At 46.6% G+C, this 24,474-nt stretch overlaps 1 protein-coding gene across 1 annotated transcript in view; it reads left to right on the top strand.

Moving 5' to 3' along the window:
- MRPS18A (mitochondrial ribosomal protein S18A) overlaps nucleotides 1–24,474 on the top strand; it is a 71,108-nt gene that overhangs the window by 28,871 nt on the left and 17,763 nt on the right. The window contains exon 3 of the mRNA XM_053712716.1: nucleotides 17,705–17,809. Within this exon, the coding sequence (XP_053568691.1) occupies nucleotides 17,705–17,809 (105 nt within the window). The remainder of the gene's footprint in view (nucleotides 1–17,704; nucleotides 17,810–24,474) is intronic.

The raw sequence follows: 24,474 nt of genomic DNA, 5'->3' as shown, positions 1-24,474 counted from the left end.
GGGAGCAGCCAGTAACAGAAGCGCCTTATACAGGGAGCAGCCAGTAACAGAAGCGCCTTATACAGGGAGCAGCCAGTAACAGAAGCGCCTTATACAGGGAGCAGCCAGTAACAGAAGCGCCTTATACAGGGAGCAGCCAGTAACAGAAGCGCCTTATACAGGGAGCAGCCAGTAACAGAAGCGCCTTATACAGGGAGCAGCCAGTAACAGAAGCGCCTTATACAGGGAGCAGCCAGTAACAGAAGCGCCTTATACAGGGAGCAGCCAGTGACAGAAGCGCCTTATACAGGGAGCAGCCAGTGACAGAAGCGCCTTATACAGGGAGCAGCCAGTAACAGAAGCGCCTTATACAGGGAGCAGCCAGTAACAGAAGCGCCTTATACAGGGAGCAGCCAGTAACAGAAGCGCCTTATACAGGGAGCAGCCAGTAACAGAAGCGCCTTATACAGGGAGCAGCCAGTAACAGAAGCGCCTTATACAGGGAGCAGCCAGTAACAGAAGCGCCTTATACAGGGAGCTGCCAGTAACAGAAGCGCCTTATACAGGGAGCAGCCAGTAACAGAAGCGCCTTATACAGGGAGCTGCCAGTAACAGAAGCGCCTTATACAGGGAGCTGCCAGTAACAGAAGCGCCTTATACAGGGAGCTGCCAGTAACAGAAGCGCCTTATACAGGGAGCTGCCAGTAACAGAAGCGCCTTATACAGGGAGCAGCCAGTAACAGAAGCGCCTTATACAGGGAGCAGCCAGTAACAGAAGCGCCTTATACAGGGAGCAGCCAGTAACAGAAGCGCCTTATACAGGGAGCTGCCAGTAACAGAAGCGCCTTATACAGGGAGCTGCCAGTAACAGAAGCGCCTTATACAGGGAGCTGCCAGTAACAGAAGCGCCTTATACAGGGAGCAGCCAGTAACAGAAGCGCCTTATACAGGGAGCAGCCAGTAACAGAAGCGTGAGATGTTTTTAGTAATAGAAGTGCATTATTATTATAGAAGAGCTGTCAGTCACATGAGTGCCCTTTGTAAAAGAGAAAGCTGTCATAAGCAACAGTGCATTGTACAGAGAGCTGTCATTCACAGAAGAGGCTTATACAGAGAGCTGTAACTAATAGTAGTGTTTATACAGAGAGAAGACGGTAACATAAGTGCTTCATACAGAGAGTTGTCAATCACATGTGAATGACAGCTCTCTGTGTAAGGTATTGATATGACTGACAGTTCTAATAGATAAATACTTGTGCACGCTAACAAAACATAACAAATAGTGGATCCTTAAAGGCAGCGTTAGTAATATCTTGCAACTCCAGTTCCCATGTCAGCTGACTAAAATAAAGTCAGGAAGGTTTCCACGTATGTTGTTATCCTGCCAATGGGACTTTGTTTGAGGACTACAGAGTATTGCTGTTTTTGTTGCCACAGGGTTAACTGCTGCTGCTTAGCAGCTATAGGCACCATGTGTACCTGCTGTTAGTGTGGAGGAGTTGCTCCGGTTCAGCTCTCTAGAAACCACAGGGCCCAGGTGCAAGAATCTAAGAAGGGCCCCCTCACCCACCCCCCACAAAAATGGGTGAATTTGATGCATATCTTTTTTATTTTTTTTAACATTTAACACAGAAAAAAAAATGTGAATCAGATTACATGTCCTCAAAAGGAGGTACCCTGTGCCCACAGTCTGAGATGGTCTGACCCCTATTTCTCTATATAGTGACACTGTTTAACCCACCAGTACTGTATATAGTGAGTTAGTGACACAGTCTGTTATCTGCCGGTGAGATGGTTGGCCTGACCCTACCCGCCCCAGTACTTTATAGAGTGACCACAGTAGTCAGTGACATGATCCAGCCCCCCCGGTACTGTATATAGTGGTACTGTATAGTGACACTGTTTACCCCCGCACATGAATGCTGTAGTAACAAGGTCTGTAATTTGCTGGTTCCACACACATACACACACACACACATAAACACCAATTGGTAAAACAGAAACACTAACCCCTGTAGTCAGAGACAGACACTAGTGAAGCATCACGTCTCACTCACGTGCAGGCAGTGGCAGGTCAACGTTTTTTATTGGGGGGGGGGGTTAAGCTGGGCCCCCACCCTCGGGGGCCCGGTCGCAGTTGCGACCTCTGGCCCCCCTGTACTTCCGCCCCTGGCTCCCTTAGAGACAGTGGAGGTTTGATTTACAGCTTTGTAGTGCAGGGAGGTAGAGAGGGGGGTTGCTCCATTTTAGGCTGCTGTAAACCAAACCTCTCTAACAGAGCTGAACCGGAGCAACTCTTCCTCCACACTAACAGCATTAAATCAACAGAATACCGGAGCCTTTCAGGAAGTGCACTGCAGATTCTTCAAAAAGAACCATTCTAGATAGGGAGGAGGCTGTGCTGTTTGTGCATAAGTGGCATTGTGGGAAATGTAGTTTACTAACCAAATGGCCTAGAAAGCCTCTAGCTGTACCGGCTTCAATTTTAGGTGTGGTTGGATGTGGTTAGTGGCGGCCAGTAAGTGTGGCACAGATATAGCATGCAATTTTCTGCCATTTTGCTCCATTTTCGGACGAAATAGGATAGGCCCATTTTCGGACGAAATAGGATAGGCCCATTTTCGGACGGAATAGGATAGGCCCATTTTCGGACGGAATAGGATAGGCCCATTTTCGGACGGAATAGGATAGGCCCATTTTTAAATGTATCTAAGGTATTGGCATTTACTTCCTCCTCAGGTAATGAGTTCCAAAATTTGATTGCTCTGACTGTAAAAAAACTTTTATGTTGCAGTAGATTAAATCTCCTTTCCTCCGGCCTTAATATGTGACCTCTTGTCACAAAAGTTTCCTTGGAATAAACAGAGCCTCTGCCATCTCTGTATATGGGCCTTGAATATATTTATATAAAGTAATCATGTCACCTCTCAAGCGCCTTTTTTCTAGAGAAAACAGACCCAGTCTGGCTAATCTCTCCTCATAGCTTAAATGCTCCCTTCTCCTTATTAGCTTTGTGGCCCTTCTCTGAACTTTTTCTAAGTCTGCAATGTCTTTTTTTTTTTGGTCCCCAGAACTGCACTCCATTATCAAGGTGAGGTCTTACTAGGGATTTATATAGTGACAGAATTATACTTTCCTCCCTTGCATCAATGCCTCTTTTAATACATGCTAATATCTTATTAGCCTTAGAAGTCACTGCCCTGCATTGTGCACCCATCTTTAGCTTGTTATCTATAAGATCTCCCATAATATACAGACACACACTCCGTTTGGCATGGTATTCTAAGTGTATGGTTTACAAATTAAATATTTAACCGCTGACATTCATGAGCCTACAGTGTGCTCTGGACTGAGAGATTTTGATTGTAGTGTAAAAGGCATACGTATACCGCTGTTTAATATGGCATAACATGTATCTGAGCCTCACATGACCTCATATTCTATCCTTGATAGTTTTGGTTTAACAACAAAACCACAGAACAGGCAGTGCTCAGAATACCAGTCTGATCAGCCATCTTCACGCCGTATACTGCAGCACGCTTGTATCCCTCTGCTCTCTGATCACTAGTCCTCCGCTGATGACGTCATCCACCAGTGCCACTCACGAGCGCTCCATCCAACGCTCCACAGCAAAAACACACCGACCAACAAGCACAGGAAGGCACCCGGTCTCCAACTCTCCCAAAGAACCTCAGCAAAAAGGAAACAGCAAACTCGATATCCAAAAACAGCAGCCAGACGATCCGGTAAAAGCAAAACTGTCTTTATTTGACATCAAACATGTTTCGTATGAAAATACTGAATTAATTTTATCAATGACAACCTGCTAAATAATGTCTAAATGGCTAGATTTAAATACACCTGTAAAGCAACACCCTATTTTCTCATAGCCAATCATATTAAGGGACCTTTTAGCAGAATTAAAAAACACCTGTGTTCTGCTCATTATAGAGGTATAAATGTAGAGAAGGGAATGTGCATAGTTTAAACATTGCTTGCAACAAGATAACTATAAAAATATATGCTGACATTCAAAATATCATACTGTGATTAACTGAAAGATTCATACAAAGAGGTTATGATAAGAATAACCTAGATAGGGCCAAGAAATTGGTTGACCCTCAAGATAGGGATTAATTATTTGTTAACAAAAGAGAGTTTAATTCTATGCAGAACAAACCCAAATTCATTACTACCTACAGCAAAATTTGTAAAATCATACGTGATTCTTTGCCCATATTAGAGGCTGATGATGTACTTAGACAGATTGTGCAAACAGGCTGTGGATTTGTGTCACGTAAGGCCAAAACCTATAATGAGCAGAACACAGGTATTTTTTAATTCTGCTAAAATGTCCCTTAATATGATTGGCTGTGAGAAAATATGGTGTTGCTTTACAGGTGTATTTAAATCTTGCCTGTTACGGTACCAACAGTGTACCAAGGGTTAATACCAGATGAACAATGTCCTGCATAGGGAATCAGCAATTCACAACCCAGCCAGTTTCCCTGCAAACATGAGACCAAGCTCCACATTTCAGGTTTAAAAAAGAATAACTACTTTATTTGAAGGCAGCACACAGATTTATACACCCTGGCTTCAGGTTACAGAGGGCATTGGTTTAACAGTAAAGCAAACATATGAACAATGCATCAAACCTCTAACAATTGTCTATTCACAGGTAAAACAGATTAACATATTAAGTTAATTAACTAGGGAAGAACGTTTACTCAGACAATCTGATGTTGGGCAGTCTAGTTAACATAATCACACAAGGACACAATCAGTTTACCCAGACAGACTCCTGAGACACAATCAGATCTGAAACATACATAGAATACATCTTATTAGAGAATATGGGAACAGTTCTTATTAGCTATAAAGTCTTTTATGCCCACTTGGCTTATAGAGTCACAATTGCTCCCAAAAGGTGTACTCACACCCTGTACCCATCCTGTATTTATGGATACAGGGTGACATAGACATAAGACAGAGTTATGAAAGTACATGGGGTGTCCAGCATATAAAATTCCATATTTTCATGCAGTCTCTGGGTATCCTTAAGCCCATGTACCTCCAGCCCAAAGAATGTTCCATAACAGGCCCTCCAATGTACAGTGGCGAGATTGGTTTCGTCACATCTCTCCCCTTTTCCAAACAGACTAACAGGGTATCTGACCTCCTGCCGGTCAGTGCCCTGGTTAGTCCAGCAACCCACCCATAAAACACAATTAGTAGTACAGCCCACCCACAATAAATGGTTACTACACCTGAGTACGGGGAAAACTTGTCCATGTCCAGGTGCCTCACCACAGCTGTGTGGGGGACTGGTACGCTGAATTGGTGGGTTGCGAGGTGGGCAGAGACCAGCTGTACTCTGCCCGGGTGCCAGCACTACCATGGAAGTAGCCTGGTGGGAGCCTGGTTGCTGGAGGGGGAGACCGACTGTCTCCCCTTTGGATACATAGCTGTGCTGCTGGAGGGGGAGACCAATCGTCTCCCCTTTGGCTAAACAGCCGTGTTGCTGGGGGACAGGACCATCAAACTCCTCTCCCTCTGGTTTGTCATGCTCGGCTGTCCAGGGTATGTACTGTGCCATATACCACCAGAGCGCCTGGTAGGCATGTCAGTTTGCTGGGACAATCCATCTGTATTCCCGTTATGAGAGAGAATTCCTGTCCATACAAACAAGGGTTCAAATTCCTCAGTGCCCAGACCAGGGCCAAACAGTCCTTCAAAATCCCATCAGCTTCTTTACGAGTTTTCTGTACCTGCTCTTTATAGGTATCCACAATCCCTTCATACTGACATAGGGTGCCCTTGAGTTGCAGCACCTCACTATGAGCCAGCGTCAGCTTCTCCTCCAGTGTCACTAAGTTTTTCTTTAATGTTTCATGTTCCACTCTCAAGCTGGTGTTTTCTGCAGTCTGTCGGTGCAGCTTGTCTAGCAGAGATTCCTGTTCTAAACGTGCTTTTTCCTCTGCGCTCCTCTTCTCCTTCATCAGCGCATTGTAACGGGACCTCCACATATCAATAGCGGATAGAGATTTACTGAGCTCAGCGTCCTGGGGCTTAGCAGCAGGTGGGTCAGTCTCTGCTGCACGGATCTGGGCACGGGTAGTCACAGAGTTAACATCAGCGGGACCCATAGGAGCGTAGGCAGAAACAAGGGGGGCCAAGTCATTTCCAAGAAGAACATCAGCAGGTAAGTCCTTCTTGACCCCCACATTCACAGGTCTAGCGCCCACTCCCCAATCCAAATGTACCCTGGCAACAGGTAGGCTGAACACATCGCCCCCTGCTACCCTCACAGCCACAGTGTCTCCAGTGTACTGTTTCTCAGACACCAAGTTCTTTTGAAGCAAGGTCATGGTAGCACCAGTATCCCGTAGACCACTGACCTTCTTCCCATTCACTTTAACCAGTTGCCGGTTATTCCGGTGGGCAGCTTGCACAAGGTCTGCCTCATGTAGGATGCTCCAGCATTCTTGCGCCTCTACGTAGCGGGCCGCAGGCTGAGGATTACGTGGGATTCCGCCGGCGGGTCTTCTCCAGGACTGCGCTTGGTTCGCTGCGTTTAGGGGACACTCTGGTCTTTTGTGCCCTAGTTGCTTACATCTAAAGCACCGAATAGGTTGTGAGTAGCACCGCAGGGCTCTCTGAGGGTAGTTCGTGGCCGGAGGCCGTGTGGTATAGTGGTGCGCCGGGGTTTGGTAACTGGCAGCTGCTGGGGTGACTGGGGGTCTGTACTCCACTCTAGCAGGGGGCTTAGTGGTAGCAGTGTCCAGTTTGCGGGCATCCGTATACTCATCTGCCAAGCGAGCCGCTTCCTGCAGGGTGAAGGGTTTACGGTCCCGAACCCACTCTCGAACTCCTGCGGGTAATTTGTCGAAGCAATGTTCCAACAGGAATAGCTGCAGCACCTCTTCCCCAGATATGGCTTGGCACCCCGCTATCCAGTGAGCTGCTGTGCGGTGCACCTTACATGCCCACTCAAGGTAGGAATCTCCAGCTAATTTAACAGTGTCTCTGAACCGTCTCCGGTATGCCTCCGGTGTAACCGCATACCTGGAGAGCAGAGCCTCTTTTACAGTATTATAATCCCTGACTTCCTCATCTGGAATGGCCCGAAAAGCCTCTCTGGCCCGGCCGGATAATTTTCCAGATAATATCGTGACCCAGTCCTCTGCGGGTACCTTGTGTAGTGCACATTGCCTCTCAAAATCCGCAAGGTACCCATCAATCTCTCCTTCTGTTTCCAGGAAGTTTTTAAAAGCTGCAAAATTTACTTTTCTCTTTTCCATCTTAGTCAGTATTGTAATAATCCCCCTCTTCCTGAGGTTACTGGCTTGTGTAGTTGCTCTTCTGGGCGATAAGGTTCATTCCGTCGCTGCCACCAATGTTACGGTACCAACAGTGTACCAAGGGTTAATACCAGATGAACAATGTCCTGCATAGGGAATCAGCAATTCACAACCCAGCCAGTTTCCCTGCAAACATGAGACCAAGCTCCACATTTCAGGTTTAAAAAAGAATAACTACTTTATTTGAAGGCAGCACACAGATTTATACACCCTGGCTTCAGGTTACAGAGGGCATTGGTTTAACAGTAAAGCAAACATATGAACAATGCATCAAACCTCTAACAATTGTCTATTCACAGGTAAAACAGATTAACATATTAAGTTAATTAACTAGGGAAGAACGTTTACTCAGACAATCTGATGTTGGGCAGTCTAGTTAACATAATCACACAAGGACACAATCAGTTTACCCAGACAGACTCCTGAGACACAATCAGATCTGAAACATACATAGAATACATCTTATTAGAGAATATGGGAACAGTTCTTATTAGCTATAAAGTCTTTTATGCCCACTTGGCTTATAGAGTCACAATTGCTCCCAAAAGGTGTACTCACACCCTGTACCCATCCTGTATTTATGGATACAGGGTGACATAGACATAAGACAGAGTTATGAAAGTACATGGGGTGTCCAGCATATAAAATTCCATATTTTCATGCAGTCTCTGGGTATCCTTAAGCCCATGTACCTCCAGCCCAAAGAATGTTCCATAACAGGCCCTCCAATGTACAGTGGCGAGATTGGTTTCGTCACATTGCCATTTAGACATTATTTAGCAGGTTGTCATTGATAAAGTTAATTCAGTATTTTCATACGAAACATGTTTGACATATAGCCTGTATTCACACGTTTGACATATAGCCTGTATTCACACGTTTGACATATAGCCTGTATTCACATGTTTGACATATAGCCTGTATTCACACGTTTGACATATAGCCTGTATTCACATGTTTGACATATAGCCTGTATTCACATGTTTGACATATAGCCTGTATTCACACGTTTGACATATAGCCTGTATTCACATGTTTGACATATAGCCTGTATTCACACGTTTGACATATAGCCTGTATTCACACGTTTGACATATAGCCTGTATTCACATGTTTGACATATAGCCTGTATTCACACGTTTGACATATAGCCTGTATTCACACGTTTGACATATAGCCTGTATTCACACGTTTGACATATAGCCTGTATTCACATGTTTGACATATAGCCTGTATTCACACGTTTGACATATAGCCTGTATTCACACGTTTGACATATAGCCTGTATTCACACGTTTGACATATAGCCTGTATTCACATGTTTGACATATAGCCTGTATTCACATGTTTGACATATAGCCTGTATTCACATGTTTGACATATAGCCTGTATTCACACGTTTGACATATAGCCTGTATTCACATGTTTGACATATAGCCTGTATTCACATGTTTGACATATAGCCTGTATTCACATGTTTGACATATAGCCTGTATTCACATGTTTGACATATAGCCTGTATTCACACGTTTGACATATAGCCTGTATTCACATGTTTGACATATAGCCTGTATTCACGTGTTTGACATATAGCCTGTATTCACACGTTTGACATATAGCCTGTATTCACATGTTTGACATATAGCCTGTATTCACGTGTCTGATGTCAAATAAAGACCGGATTGTCTGGCTGCTGTTTTTGGATATCGAGTTTGCCGTTTCCTTTTTGCTGAGGTCCTTTGGGAGAGTTGGAGACCGGGTGCCTTCCTGTGCTTGTTGGTCGGTGTAGTTTTGGTTGAAGCCAGGTCCAGAGAAATGCCCTGATGAGAGTACCTGAGAGCTTGCTGGATGCTTGTCACACTGCCTGCTGCAGTTCTGTACACTACACCAGCGGGTCTCACCTCAGCTGAGCACATGTAATATGTGTTTGCAGGTGCGTCACACAAGGTCAGCCCAGGCAGTGACACGTGTTCTATGTCACGATATGTGATCACATGGAGCTGAGGAGCACTGTATTTATGACCCTCCAGCACAACACGAAAGAAACTTGTAATAAAGGCTGAGCCATTGGCTGGTGAGACGGCTCAATTGTTTTATTATGTTGTTTTTCCTATGTAAAAAACACATTAAATACAAGATTATGACATATTGCAACATTTTAATTCGGTGGCATTGATTTAAAAACTGTCCTGAAAGAAATGCATGAAAGCTAGAACTTTGTAAATCCCTGGAGCCAGGCAGATGCAGCTCCTAGAGTTTGTGTGTTCTACATAAATAATGTGACATTTTGTTATCTATGTATCAAGTGATCGTTGTACAGATATTGATTTTATATCAGTAACGTATAACTTCTATATTGACACAGACAAAAAGCTTCACTGCAGCAGTAATGATTGCAGCTAATCGGGCAATCAGGGGGGTGCTTGTCTGTCTGTGCTGGAGGCTGTTAGTAATTATATAGTGTTACAGAAGCATTAGTTATTTTGTTGTGAAGAGCTTATTTCCCAGCAGCAATGCCTGAACCAGCAAGCCAGCGCCTAAGAAGGGCTCCAAGAAAACCGTAACAAGTATCATTTCATAAAGAGTTAACTCTTTTTTTTCAGCTTTTAGAAACTATTGTCTAATTACACGTTTGCTGGCCTCAGCTCTAAGTTTAGTGATAACAAATCCCATTGTCTAATCACCTCTGGAGCCAGACTGCTAATTGATAAGATGAACTTGTAAACTTGTTATCTTAAGTACTGTAATCCTATTGTGGCCTGTCAAAGGACAGTGCTCTCTATCTAAATGTGTGATGGGGGATTTTGTGCTTCCCCCCCTCTCACCCTGGGAGTGCCCTGTGTGCATGTAACCTTAATAAAAAGCAGGCTGGGCATCCCAGTCCTGAGTTCTTGTTTGACCCTCAATCGCAGCGTTGACTCGTTTTTGTGGGCAGAAGGGTATCCTAGCTGTACTGCAGCTAAGGGAGATTATTCTATATTTGCGAGACTCATATAGAATACTATGGAAAGCAGCTTCTCCCCTCTTTAGCAATAGGGATCCAGGCTACTAAGCGGTCCATCTCTCAGCGAGACTAAGGGTAACCGTAACATTTGGCGGCAGCGGCGGGATTTTCCTGGATTTCCTAGGAGAGGTACAGAACGGATGGAGAGCGCTTACGAAAAATTGAAGCGTACAACCCTAAATGATTTACTTGAAAGCAGAGGGGGGTACGCCAGCAACCGGCCGAGGAGAGAGCTGATCGCAGAATTGACCGAACTGGATCAGAGCTTCACAATGGCGGAAACACCGACCACGATTAGTGACGAAAAAACCAGGATTGTTCGGGAAAGGCTCTCATTATACGGGCCGAACCCCTCCATGGAATTGGTACAGCAGTTGATGGCGGAGGCGGACGAGGATATACGAGAGATTCGAGCCCACAAACTCAACCTAGAGAACGCACACCGCAATGCTGAAGCCCCGCAGGTAATCATCCCTGTCGAAAATGCTGGGAGGCCCAAGATACCCTATGCGGCATTTCGACCCTTCCTAGAGAGCGAGACAGGGATTGATGAATATTTGGCGGACTTCGAAAGGCAATGTGCCCTGCACCAGATTCCCAACAGAGAGTGGCCCACGATATTGTCTGGGAAACTATCCGGGCGAGCCCTGGAAGCCTTTCGTACTCTGGGTGCTGAGGAAGTGACACAGTATGAGCTAGTTAAGGAGACACTGTTGCGACGGTACGCTGTAACTCCGGACACGTATCGCCGACAGTTTCGGGGCACGGAAAAGAAGCCTAACGATACCCATATGGAATGGGCGCACCGAATGCGGAGAGCGGCAAATCACTGGCTGAGCGGAAGTAAAGCGGTGACTGGGGAGGAAATTTTACAATTGTTTCTCTTAGAACATTTTTATAATGGCATGGAACAGCAAGGGAAGGAATGGCTGCGAGACAGGCGGCCTTCTACCTTAGAAGAAGCAGCCAAATTGGCCGATGAACATTATGACTCCCGTCTTCACGAACCCATGAACTACCGAGCTCCAGCACGGGTCGAACCCAGAGAGGTTTACCGTGCACCCCCTCGTGCTGAATTCCGAGCCCCGGTGCCCACAGGGCCCATCCGACACTCAGGACCACCCAATAACAGCTCTGAGCGTCCCAGACCGACTTGCCACCGATGCAAGCAACCAGGGCATTTCATGGCTAGCTGCCCCCTTAATACGCACCAGACACCCAGGAATTACAATTACCCCTCTGGGTCCTATCGTCTGGCCCGGGCCCTCTGTGTTAACCAAGAGGCCCCTATGGAGGGATATGTGGGGCCGCTTCACGAGGCAGACCCTGTATATGCTGCCTCAGATAACCGCCAGCACCATCGGCAGAGGGTATGGCTCGAGGGGCGATCTACCGAGGGATTGCGAGACACAGGGGCTACTATCACGCTGGTACAGAGTCATTTGGTGCCAGAGCACAAGCGATCCGGACAGACTGTGGCCGTTAGAGTGGCGGGGGGGGATGTGTACAAAATTCCAACAGCTAAAGTGCATCTTGATTGGGGAGCGGGAAAGGGGGCTGTGAACGTGGGCCTAATGGATAATTTACCTGCCGAAGTACTACTGGGCAACGATTTGGGCCCCATGACTTCTGCCTATGCTCCAGTATGCAACAACGAGGCGGACCCAGTGACTACACGGGCCCAAGCCCGGACGGAGCGAGAGCTCTCACCAGTGCGGGAGACACAGGTAAGACCTACCCCGACCTTGCCTGACAGGTTAGGCCCCATACCCTGGGACACCCCAGATGCTTTCGAGGCAGAGTCTAAGACTGACCCGACCTTACAAAAGTACCGGGAACGAGCAGAGACCGGAGGGGGCGGGGCAGATAACGAAACATTCTTCTGGGAAAAAGGGAAACTATACCGCTGGACAGAGAAAAGGGGACAGCGTAGGCGACAGCTGGTAGTGCCCCACAAATACCGTCAAGAAATCCTCAAAATAGGCCACGACATCCCCTTAGCAGGCCACCTAGCCGTTACCCGTACCCTACACCGCATTACTCACACGTTCTTTTGGCCAGGGGTGCACGCTGACGTTAGAACTTACTGTAACACCTGCGATGTGTGTCAACGAGTAGGAAGGCGAGGCGATCACCCTAAAGCCCAGCTAGTAAATATGCCCATTGTAGAGGAACCCTTCAGCCGGGTTGCTATTGACCTAGTGGGACCACTGGCTACCCCTAGTCCCTCCGGTAAGCGATACATTCTTACCGTAGTGGACTACGCTACCAGGTACCCAGAGGCTGTCACCCTATCCAACATACAAGCGGATACGGTAGCGAATGCACTAGTACAGGTGTTCTCCCGGGTAGGATTTCCAAAAGAAATCCTATCCGACCGAGGCACCCAATTTACGGCTGAATTGACCCAACAACTCTGGCAGGTTTGCAAAATTAAGTCCCTCCTGAGCTCCCCATACCACCCCCAGACGAACGGGCTGTGTGAGAGGTTCAATGGGACCCTCAAGCAAATGCTCAAGACGTTCACTCAGGAATACCGAGACTGGGAACGCTTCCTGCCGCACCTCCTATTTGCTTATCGGGAGGTGCCCCAGGAAACGACAGGGTTCTCTCCCTTCGAGTTGCTCTACGGAAGAAAGGTACGGGGACCCCTAAACCTGATCCTGGAGCACTGGGAGGGAGAGATGGAGGCTGACGGTGTCCCCATTGTGCCATATGTGCTGGAACTCAGGGACCGAATGGAGCAATTAGCCAAATCCGTGCGGGCTAATCTCCAGTTGGCCCAGAGAAGACAGAAAGTATGGTACGATCGGGGGGCCCGAAAGAGAATCTTCACCATAGGACAAAAGGTGTTAGTACTTAAGCCGGTGAAGACAGACAAATTGCAGGCGTCCTGGCAGGGTCCCTACCAGATCGTAGAGAAAAGGGGAGACACCACTTATGTGATAGCTAGCTGCCACGACAACAATCTTAGAAAGACATTCCATGTAAACATGCTCAAGGAATATTTTGAGCGACCAGAGAACGTGACGGCCGTATGTTGTTCCCCTCAGGAAGACCCCGACAGTTTACCCATTCCAGACCTATTAGAAAAGAGCCTCCCCACAGGTATAGTGGCGCAGGTTCAGATAGGGGACCGACTTAGCCCCACTGAAAGGGAGCAGCTCAACCAACTCCTCCAGTCCAAACACCTCACCTTCTCCCCGAAGCCAGGGTACACTACTTTAACCACCCACCAGGTAGATACTCCGGGACAAGCTCCCTTGCGCCAGGCTCCGTACCGAATCCCCGAAGCAGTTAGGACAGGAATGAAGAAGGAGATCGATGAGATGCTCCAGCTCAGGGTAATTGAGCCCTCCGATAGTCCCTGGGCCTCCCCAGTTGTCTTGGTGCCCAAGAAAGATGGGACCACCCGGTTCTGCGTAGACTATCGGAGGCTCAATGAAAATACCGTGACGGACGCTTACCCTATGCCCAGGGTAGACGAGCTACTCGATCGTATAGCCAGGGGAAATTACCTGACCACTATTGACCTCTGCAAAGGTTACTGGCAGATTCCCCTGGCCCCGGAGGCTATCCCCAAGTCGGCATTCGTCACCCCATTCGGCTTATATCAGTTTAGGGTAATGCCGTTTGGGATGAAGAATGCCCCAGCTACATTCCAGCGCTTGGTGGATAGGCTCCTGGATGGCTTCCAGAGTTTTGCTTGCGCCTACCTGGACGACATAGCGATCCACAGTGAGTCCTGGGAGGACCACTTAGCTCATGTGGGAATGGTTCTGGATCAGATCCGGGCTGCTGGCCTGACTCTGAAGCCAGAAAAATGCCACTTTGGGATGGCCGAGGTACAGTACCTGGGTCACCGGGTGGGGTGTGGAAAGCAGCGACCAGAGCCGGCCAAAATAGAAGCTGTCGCCAATTGGCCCACCCCCATCACTAAGACTCAGGTCCTAGCCTTCCTGGGCACGGCAGGGTACTATAGACGGTTCGTACCAGACTACAGCACACTTGCCAAACCCCTGACTGACTTGACCAAGAAGAACTTACCTCGACAGGTCCTGTGGTCTCCCCACTGTGAAACGGCTTTCCAGGCTCTCAAAAATGCTCTAATTAACGCTCCTGTCTTGGCGGCCCCAGCCCTTAACAAACGTTTTATCGTCCATACAGATGCTTCCATGTTCGGGCTGGGAGCCGTCCTCAGCCAAGTAGGCGAAGATGGAGGGGAGCATCCAGTTGCCTACATCAGCCGGAAGCTCCTGCCCCGCGAAGTCAGCTATGCAGCGGTCGAAAAGGAGTGTTTGGCTTTGGTGTGGGCATTAAAGAAATTGACTCCCTATTTATATGGTCAGGAGTTCACTCTGGTCACCGACCATAACCCGTTGGTGTGGCTGAACCGGGTCTCTGGAGATAACGGCAGGCTATTACGTTGGAGCTTATCGTTGCAAACCTTCAATTTCACCATTACTTACAGACCTGGGAAACAGAATGGCAACGCCGACGGGTTGTCCAGACAAACCGACCTCAGCCCCGCATAACCAGCGGTCTGGACAGCCTTAGTCTGCCCCGAAAAGGGGTCAGACCGTGTCTGCCAGAGTGTTCCACAGAAAGGGAGCACTGTTACAGAAGCATTAGTTATTTTGTTGTGAAGAGCTTATTTCCCAGCAGCAATGCCTGAACCAGCAAGCCAGCGCCTAAGAAGGGCTCCAAGAAAACCGTAACAAGTATCATTTCATAAAGAGTTAACTCTTTTTTTTCAGCTTTTAGAAACTATTGTCTAATTACACGTTTGCTGGCCTCAGCTCTAAGTTTAGTGATAACAAATCCCATTGTCTAATCACCTCTGGAGCCAGACTGCTAATTGATAAGATGAACTTGTAAACTTGTTATCTTAAGTACTGTAATCCTATTGTGGCCTGTCAAAGGACAGTGCTCTCTATCTAAATGTGTGATGGGGGATTTTGTGCTTCCCCCCCTCTCCCCCTGGGAGTGCCCTGTGTGCATGTAACCTTAATAAAAAGCAGGCTGGGCATCCCAGTCCTGAGTTCTTGTTTGACCCTCAATCGCAGCGTTGACTCGTTTTTGTGGGCAGAAGGGTATCCTAGCTGTACTGCAGCTAAGGGAGATTATTCTATATTTGCGAGACTCATATAGAATACTATGGAAAGCAGCTTCTCCCCTCTTTAGCAATAGGGATCCAGGCTACTAAGCGGTCCATCTCTCAGCGAGACTAAGGGTAACCGTAACATATAGCACAGGACAAGCCATACTGAGCGTCTAGTGCTCCATGTGCACTTGTCAGACTGTTAATAATAATCTCCCTTTATGATCTGTGGCATCACAAAGGTTCCTTTTGCCTACTGACACAAGCACCTTTTACTGATGTATGCATTGTACCAGCCCTCCAATCACATGACAAAATACAGCCTAGCTATCCTCCTCTGTCCCAAATGAACAATGTTACAGATTTAGTATTGATTAGCTATGTCTATATACTGACCAGTCTGCAGACATATGCCAGGATTTCAGCAGCCTGTTTGTCTCCTGTTTGACAACTGGCATTGGACACCCATGTTCTCGATCTGTTGTGAAAGAGTTAAAGCTATCTGTAAAGTTACTTTGTACTGAGAGGTTGGCGCCATAATAATTATATGACTGGCATCAAATCTAACTTTGTTTTAATAAGCCTGCCATGAATGCAGCTCTGCTTATTAAGGGCTCTTTGCCCAGCAAACACCAGCTTTCGTTCCTTGGCACTTGCCGCACTGTATGGGAGATTTTCCTCATTAAGGAATAGTTTACGACTGCAAATGTGAAATTGTCTGCATATCTAGTTCTATCCATCCCAGAGTTTTTGTGTTATGGTGCAAGAGTTTCCTTGGGCTCCCAGTGTGATCGAATTATATTATATTATATTGCAATAGCACTGCAAGGCTCCTGGCCATGGGCCCATATGACGCTCGAGGTGAGACGTGGTGGTGATAGGTTTTTGTCCTGGTATATAATTAGACAAAGCACTTACCCAACACAGGCAATAGGGGTACTTACACTATGACAAGTAGTTGTTATAGGATATGTCTCATACATATTAGAGGGGCAGTGCGACGTTACTGTAGGTCAGTTGGGAAGCTCAGACCCCAATGCAGAGAGGCACATACTTGTTAGTGTCACTGTTACACACTCGGTTTGACTCACATATGGATACATAATACACACACTGACACATAAATATGCGCAAATCACGCTTAAATCACGCTTAACATTCTTCTATTGGCCTATAAGGTGACAAGTAAATTTAGGATCCCTCGACTCCAACTATAATGATCAATGGGACAAATAAGCTTTTCTTTGTTTTTAATCTATTTCCATATTAACATAACACAATGAGAACAAATGCATTATAAAAGGCCAGGCAAGAATAATGTATGGGCTGTAATGAAATGTTACCCAGTGTTTATTTAAAAAAAAAAAAAAAGAGAGAGAGGGAATTTGCAACATCCAACATAAACCAGGTTCTGCAATGCACATGAACAATAACAAGAGGTTTAGCGGCGTTAAAGGGACAGTCTAGTCAAAATTAAACTTTCATGATTCAGATAGGGCATGCAATTTTAAACATTTTTCCAATTTACATTTATCATCAAAATTGCTTTGTTCTCTTAGTATTGTGTTTTTTTTTCTTTCCGATAGCTAAACCAAGGTAGGCTCAAACTGATTTCTAAACCCTTGAAAACCACCTAATTTCAATGCATTTTGACAGTTTTTCACAGTAAGAAAGTGCTACTTCATGTGTGTCATATAGATACCATTGTGCTCACTCTTGTGGAGTTATTCAGGAGTCAGCACTGATTGGCTAAACTGTATGTCTGTCAAAAGTGCTGAGATAAGGGAACAGTCTGCAGAAGCTTAGATACAAGGTAATCACAGAAGTAATATGTGTATAAATATCACTGTGTTGGTTATGCAAAGCTGGGGAATGGGTAATAAAGGGATTATCTATCTTTTTGAACAATAACAATTTTCAGTTAGACTGTCCCTTTAATGCTGCCTGCACCATCCTTGACTCGCAGGATTGCTGTGGTCACATTCACAACAAGGATCCCTGTAACTACACAGGAGTGTTACTAACTCAGGGTTTTCATGTGTTGGTATCAGATATTGAAATGGATGGGTGATATGATTATGAGTTACTTATTACTCTCTGCGTATAGTCATTAAGTAAGAACCAAACTCCTGTCCAGGTAACACCAGCTGGTTTCTAATTTATACCTCTGTTAGCTTGTTAGTTATAGTGTAATAGTCTATACTGGGGTTATTGTTCTTTTCAGTAAATAAATATCTTATTTCTCTTGTGTTTCAGCTTGAAGGACAAATTATTGAAGACAAAGCCTCTCTTAGTCCCCCAAACCCAGAGGGTCAGTGCCCCATCTGCCGCTGGAACCTGAAGCACAAGTATAACTACACGGTGAGCCGGGCATGGGGGGCACACGCTGTAAGACGTCTTCCTGCTGCTGGTTTATAGGTGCTATTGTGTGGCATCTGACTCAGAGCAGGGCTTGAAAGACTTTAAATTGAGACGCCAACCATGGGGTGCGTACAGAAGGGGTGCGTACAGAAGGGGTGCGTACAGATGCCCTTGACTAAGTCCTAAATACAAATATTTTATATAAAACAAAGCGTTATGAAGCAGGAGTAAAACTGTAGGCTCTCTGGCACCTGGGGTTGGGTTTCCTGCCTCGGATATATTCACCAGCATCTCCACAGATTTCCTTTTATGTCCTTATTGTGGCACACACTTTATACAAGATCGTTATCACACCTGTCTGTCTCTGTCAGCTCAGTGCTCTCCCCAAGGCCTTTTATATGGGCACACCAACAGTCTAATTTTACTGACCACCTGGCTAAAATTTAAGCCAATATTAAGCTGCAATTAGCTATTTTTACTAGTTGATGCACACGTTGGCATTTATGTTAAATGATGCAATTAAAGGGATGTTACACACTAAATAAATCATTGGTAGACTGATGTATTCAGAGCAAATATTAGCTTGTGAATAATATAGATGTATGTTTTAAAATGACATTTGGATTTTTAAGTATTGAAAAATAAAGGTAACATTCTAATATCTATAAAGCAGTGGTCGCCGCTAAGGCCAGATAGCGACAGTTATCAATGACTAACTAGAGTGAGCAGCCAATGACTGTGAATTACATCTGTGTCTGTACCTCGTCTTATAAATGGAATATGGGAAGCCCACAATATCCAGAATTAAATTACAGGAAAAGGGAACAAAAAATATACAAGTACATTGCAAAAATGTTTTACTACATACAATGAAATATTTTATATTAATATCATGTGCTTTAGCTTATGTAAAATGTATATAGTACTGCACAGCTCTCACCCAGAGTACACTGCTGCTGCTATAATAGACCTACAGTTTCACCTTGTGTGTCTCATACACCTGGCCTCAAGCACCTCTAACAGGTGTTTTACATCGTTTACAAATAACTCATTTACCTTTTAATTTTGTTATTTGAAATATTTTTTCCTGTTGAAACTACCACCTATACTGAAAAGTTCAATATAACCATTCTGGCTATAGAAAGGCTATGTAAACTAGAGTCAGGGGCAAATATGGATCTCCATGTGGGGAAGAGTGAGCCCAGCATTTGATAGGCTGTTCCTGGAGATGATTTGAATAAATTAACTTTTATCTGCTGCTTGCTGGAGTACATTGTCCCTTTCAAGTGTTTAAAGGGACACTTCACAACAAAATTTGTTTACCCTTAACATGTTCTGAATTACTTGTTATACCTACTGTACAGTAGAGTATTAAAGGTATGGAAAATTGTTCATTCATGTTTGTTTTTGTACTCGCAATAGTTGTTTTTGTTAATTAAAACCATTGCCTTTTCTCCTAGACGTGCCCACAACAATGGGCTGAGCTTGTAAGTAAAGCCAACCTGCTAATGTTATCTTTGTTAGGTATTGAAATGCTAATTATGGCTGAGGGTGGGGCTTAAATGAGCACAACCAGCTATTTCAGATGCAAAATCACTTTCTTACATTACATGGGCAGAACAACAAGTGTGACACAGCAGGGTGAGGGTTATAGATCAGGCTATCTGTGCTAGTCATTGGCCAGTGAGCAATCTGTACTGAAACTAAACGTTATGTGGTATTTCTCTGTCTGATATAAACCAGCAAGCAATGGGTTAATCAGTGTCTTCAGCTGGGACGGATTCTGTTGTGAGCAGTTGTTTTATTGCCTCTGTTGGCAGCTGTATCAGACATTTATTTGCAGCACTTCATACTGTATATCTAACAATGGTTTCCTATCCCACTCTGGTTTCCATTACCACCTGACTTTCCTTTTGTTCCTTGCACGTTTTATCTTGTTATATTGTTAAATGCCGCACACTGTGTCCTGAGTCATCTCCCAGATATCACTGTGTGACCAATGCCGCCTCCATCCAGCAACCACCTCATATCCTGGCCCTTCCAGCACCTACACACTTCCAATCATGTCCCATAATATGTCGTAGGGTACGCACCAACTGCTTTTATCTGATTGTTTAGTTTAAAGGGACATCGTACTGTTAGTTTGTTTTCCCAATCATTGTTATAGTAGCTGCTTGAGAAATGGCCCACTTGTGTTTATTTTTGTCTATGAAATAACAGCTTTACTGATTGAAGCCTCAATCAATTGTTATCAAGAGCATACCCATATAAATGAGCTGGGCTTGCAGAAATGGCAGACCTCCTAATTTTATCTATCTCTCTATACACAATGGCCAATACTTGACAAGAACAATTGAAAGGAACATTCTTTCACCTCCCACTTGCTGCCTTTTGTTTACATAGCTTTTGTACAGAGCATACTAAAGTATACATATTTTTAGTATAGGTGGGGGTTTCAACAGTCAAAAGCAAAATGAAGATAAAGGAACCCCCAAGGCAGAACATACAGTGATCTGAGATGTCATCGCAGAAAATGCAGCATGTCTGCAGAAAGAACAGGACACATGCAGGAACTGTTGGCGCTTGAACTTTGTAGTGCTGCTCCACATTAGACTGTTCTCTTCAAACAGCTGTGCTCTGGTTGCAGTGTGTAAGTTTTTCTTAACACTGCATCCAGAGCAAAGTGCCGTTTTAAGTTAGCAGTCAAATATGCAGTAGCACTGCAAAGAAGCAGCACATTGCTTGTTGACTGGCTCTCAGAGATTGTTGACCCGCCCCCTAGCCTTTTCCAGTCTGCAAATCTGTTTATTCTGAATGTAAGACGTTAGTATGAGCATTGCATCTTTTTTATTACTACATTTCTATGTTAAACCAAGAGAAAAGGAAACTGATTTATTTAAGAGACATTTCAAATTTCTTTTTTTTTTTGTATGCAGCTAATTTGCACGTCAATCCTATATAATAAATGGCCAAGTATGTTTGTCAGATGCAGTCATGCGCAGTAGAGACTGCACGTGACAAACATACCTGGCCGTTTGGATCCTGGCACTCAGCACAGAGCAAGGCTGAAGCGGAGTGTCAGGGAGCTTGGCCGACAGGAGCGTTGCGATGGGGGCGTGGCCGGGTGTCGTGAGGGGCGTGGCTGGGCGTCACAAGGGGCGTGGCCGGCACACGCCGAGGGGCCTGACCGGGCGGGTGTCGCCGCGATGGGGCGTGGCCAGACGGGGTGCCGCGATGGGGCGTGGCCAGAGACACAAAGGCTTTCAATTAAGACAGAGCCAGAGAGGGAGCAGGAGAGGGGGGGAGAAGTGCCAAAGAGGGGGAGAGAGAGTCAAAGGGGGGGGGGGGAGAGCCAAAGAGGGGGGAGAGAGAGCCAAAGAGGGGGGGGGGGAGAGAGCCAAAGGGGAGGGGAGAGAGCCAAGGGGGGGGGGGAGAGAGCCAAGGGGGGGGGGGAGAGAGCCAAAGGGGGGGAGAGAGCCAAAGAGGAGAGAGAGCCAAAGAGGGGGGAGAGAGATCCAAAGGGGGGGGGGGAGAGCCAAAGAGGAAAGAGAGCCAAAGAGGAAAGAGAGCCAAAGAGGAAAGAGAGCCAAAGAGGAAAGAGAGCCAAAGAGGAAAGAGAGCCAAAGAGGAAAGAGAGCCAAAGAGGAAAGAGAGCCAAAGAGGAAAGAGAGCCAAAGAGGAAAGAGAGCCAAAGAGGGGGGAGAGAGAGCCAAAGAGGGGGGAGAGAGAGCCAAAGAGGGGGGAGAGAGAGCCAAAGAGGGGGGGAGAGAGAGCCAAAGAGGGGGGAGAGAGAGCCAAAGAGGGGGGAGAGAGAGCCAAAGAGGGGGGAGAGAGAGCCAAAGGGAGGGGGGAGAGAGATCCAAAGGGGGGGGGGAGAGCCAAAGGGGGGGAGCCAAAGAGCAAAGAGAGCCAAAGATGAAAGAGAGCCAAAGAGGAAAGAGAGCCAAAGTCAGATGCAGTCATGCGCAGTAGAGACTGCACGTGACAAACATACCTGGCCGTTTGGATCCTGGCACTCAGCACAGAGCAAGGCTGAAGCGGAGTGTCAGGGAGCTTGGCCGACAGGAGCGTTGCGATGGGGGCGTGGCCGGGTGTCGTGAGGGGCGTGGCTGGGCGTCACAAGGGGCGTGGCCGGCACACGCCGAGGGGCCTGACCGGGCGGGTGTCGCCGCGATGGGGCGTGGCCAGGCGGGGTGCCGCGATGGGGCGTGGCCAGAGACACAAAGGCTTTCAATTAAGACAGAGCCAGAGAGGGAGCAGGAGAGGGGGGGAGAAGTGCCAAAGAGGGGGAGAGAGAGTCAAAGGGGGGGGGGGGAGAGCCAAAGAGGGGGGGGAGAGAGAGCCAAAGAGGGGGGGAGAGAGAGCCAAAGAGGGGGGGGGAGAGAGCCAAAGAGGGGGGGGGGAGAGAGCCAAAGGGGAGGGGAGAGAGCCAAAGGGGGGGGGGAGAGAGCCAAGGGGGGGGGAGAGAGCCAAGGGGGGGGGAGAGAGCCAAAGGGGGGGGAGAGAGCCAAAGAGGAGAGAGAGCCAAAGAGGGGGGAGAGAGATCCAAAGGGGGGGGGGAGAGCCAAAGAGGAAAGAGAGCCAAAGAGGAAAGAGAGCCAAAGAGGAAAGAGAGCCAAAGAGGAAAGAGAGCCAAAGAGGAAAGAGAGCCAAAGAGGAAAGCGAGCCAAAGAGGGGGGAGAGAGAGCCAAAGGGAGGGGGGAGAGAGATCCAAAGGGGGGGAGCCAAAGAGGAAAGAGAGCCAAAGAGGGGGGAAAGAGAGCCAAAGAGGGGGGAGAGGGGGGAGAGAGAGCCAAAGAGGGGGGAGAGAGAGCCAAAGAGGGGGGAGAGAGAGCCAAAGAGGGGGGGAGAGAGAGCCAAAGAGGGGGGAGAGAGAGCCAAAGAGGGGGGAGAGAGAGCCAAAGAGGGGAAAGAGAGAGCCAAAGAGGGGAAAGAGAGAGCCAAAGAGGGGAAAGAGAGAGCCAAAGAGGGGAAAGAGAGAGCCAAAGAGGGGGGAGAGAGAGCCAAAGAGGGGAAAGAGAGAGCCAAAGAGGGGAAAGAGAGAGCCAAAGAGGGGAAAGAGAGAGCCAAAGAGGGGAAAGAGAGAGCCAAAGAGGGGAAAGAGAGAGCCAAAGAGGGGAAAGAGAGAGCCAAAGAGGGGGGAGAGAGAGCCAAAGAGGGGGGAGAGAGAGCCAAAGAGGGGGGAGAGAGAGCCAAAGAGGGGGGAGAGAGAGCCAAAGGGAGGGGGGAGAGAGAGCCAAAGGGAGGGGGGAGAGAGAGCCAAAGGGAGGGGGGAGAGAGATCCAAAGGGAGGGGGGAGAGAGATCCAAAGGGAGGGGGGAGAGAGATCCAAAGGGAGGGGGGAGAGAGATCCAAAGGGAGGGGGGAGAGAGATGCAAAGGGAGGGGGGAGAGAGATCCAAAGGGAGGGGGGAGAGAGATCCAAAGGGAGGGGGGAGAGAGATCCAAAGGGAGGGGGGAGAGAGATCCAAAGGGGGGGATCCAAAGAGGAAAGAGAGAGCCAAAGAGGGGGGAGAGAGAGAGCAAACGAGAGGAGAGAGAGCGCAAACGAGAGGGGGAGAGAAAGCAAAAGAGAGGGGGGGAAGAGAGAGCAAAAGAGAGGGGGAGAGAGCATGGGGTGGGACCACTGTACTGTAAAAAATTGCCCGTGTACACAGGCTTTAGTACTAGTTATATTATAAAGCATTAAAAATTGCTTTATTTTTCAGTTAAACAACACATTGCAGTTGGACTGGTGCCTTAGTGTAACTGTCTAATTTAACATTTTATTTTATTTAAAAATGACCTGCAGAAAAATGTTCACTAAAAAATCTCATCGCAGAAAGTGAAGAAAAGTTCTGCCTCTGGGAAAGGAACAATTTATAAACAATTTGATACACTCCAGCATGTGAAACAGATCATTGGGAAAGCTTTCAATTAGAGGAAAAAATGACTGTACAACGTTCCTTTAATATTGAAATCACACTGACACCTGTAAACACTCTGGGACACCCTAAAGGAGAGCTTTAATGGGACTGTACCATTCTGCACAAACGCCAGTTATAGCAGTTGTTACAAATGGCGCTCGTACGAAATATTGAGACTTCTGTGTGTACTAACAAACATTTTTTATTTTTAGTAGTGGAAAATATACAGTTTTGTTTCAGAAATACAGTTTATTTTATCACCAGTTAGTTTTTCTGTAATGCTGAAAGCAGATCATGGTATCAGGCTCACACTTTGTACTGATCTAATCTATTCCTCCAAACTAGGTTCTAGATCGTCCTGTCTCCGTGTTCTAGAGTCTTATAATGTCATTTATAATTCTAGTGGAGTTTTTCAGAGCCAGTGCCATTGACTGACCAATGTGATATAGGGAGAGTAGTCGTCACTACTCAGCAGCTGTCTGACACCGGACTAAACACAGATCTTCAGGACACTATATGAAAATAGAACAATCATTTATCCATTTCCAGCTCAATATTTGTAAATATTTCCCCCCACATAAGGATGCGGGACAAGTCCTGTTTGTTAGGAGACCCGCAGTACCCAGTACTGACTTGTTTTATGTATAATTCACTGTACCCAGTACTGACTTGTTTTATGTATCATTCACTGTACCCAGTACTGACTTGGTTTATGTGTCATTCGCTGTACCCAGTACTGATTTGTTTTATGTAACATTCT

This window comes from Bombina bombina, chromosome 4 (assembly GCF_027579735.1).
Source record: "Bombina bombina isolate aBomBom1 chromosome 4, aBomBom1.pri, whole genome shotgun sequence".
Taxonomy (NCBI): domain Eukaryota; kingdom Metazoa; phylum Chordata; class Amphibia; order Anura; family Bombinatoridae; genus Bombina; species Bombina bombina.
This window is presented reverse-complemented; position numbering and strand designations above follow the sequence as displayed.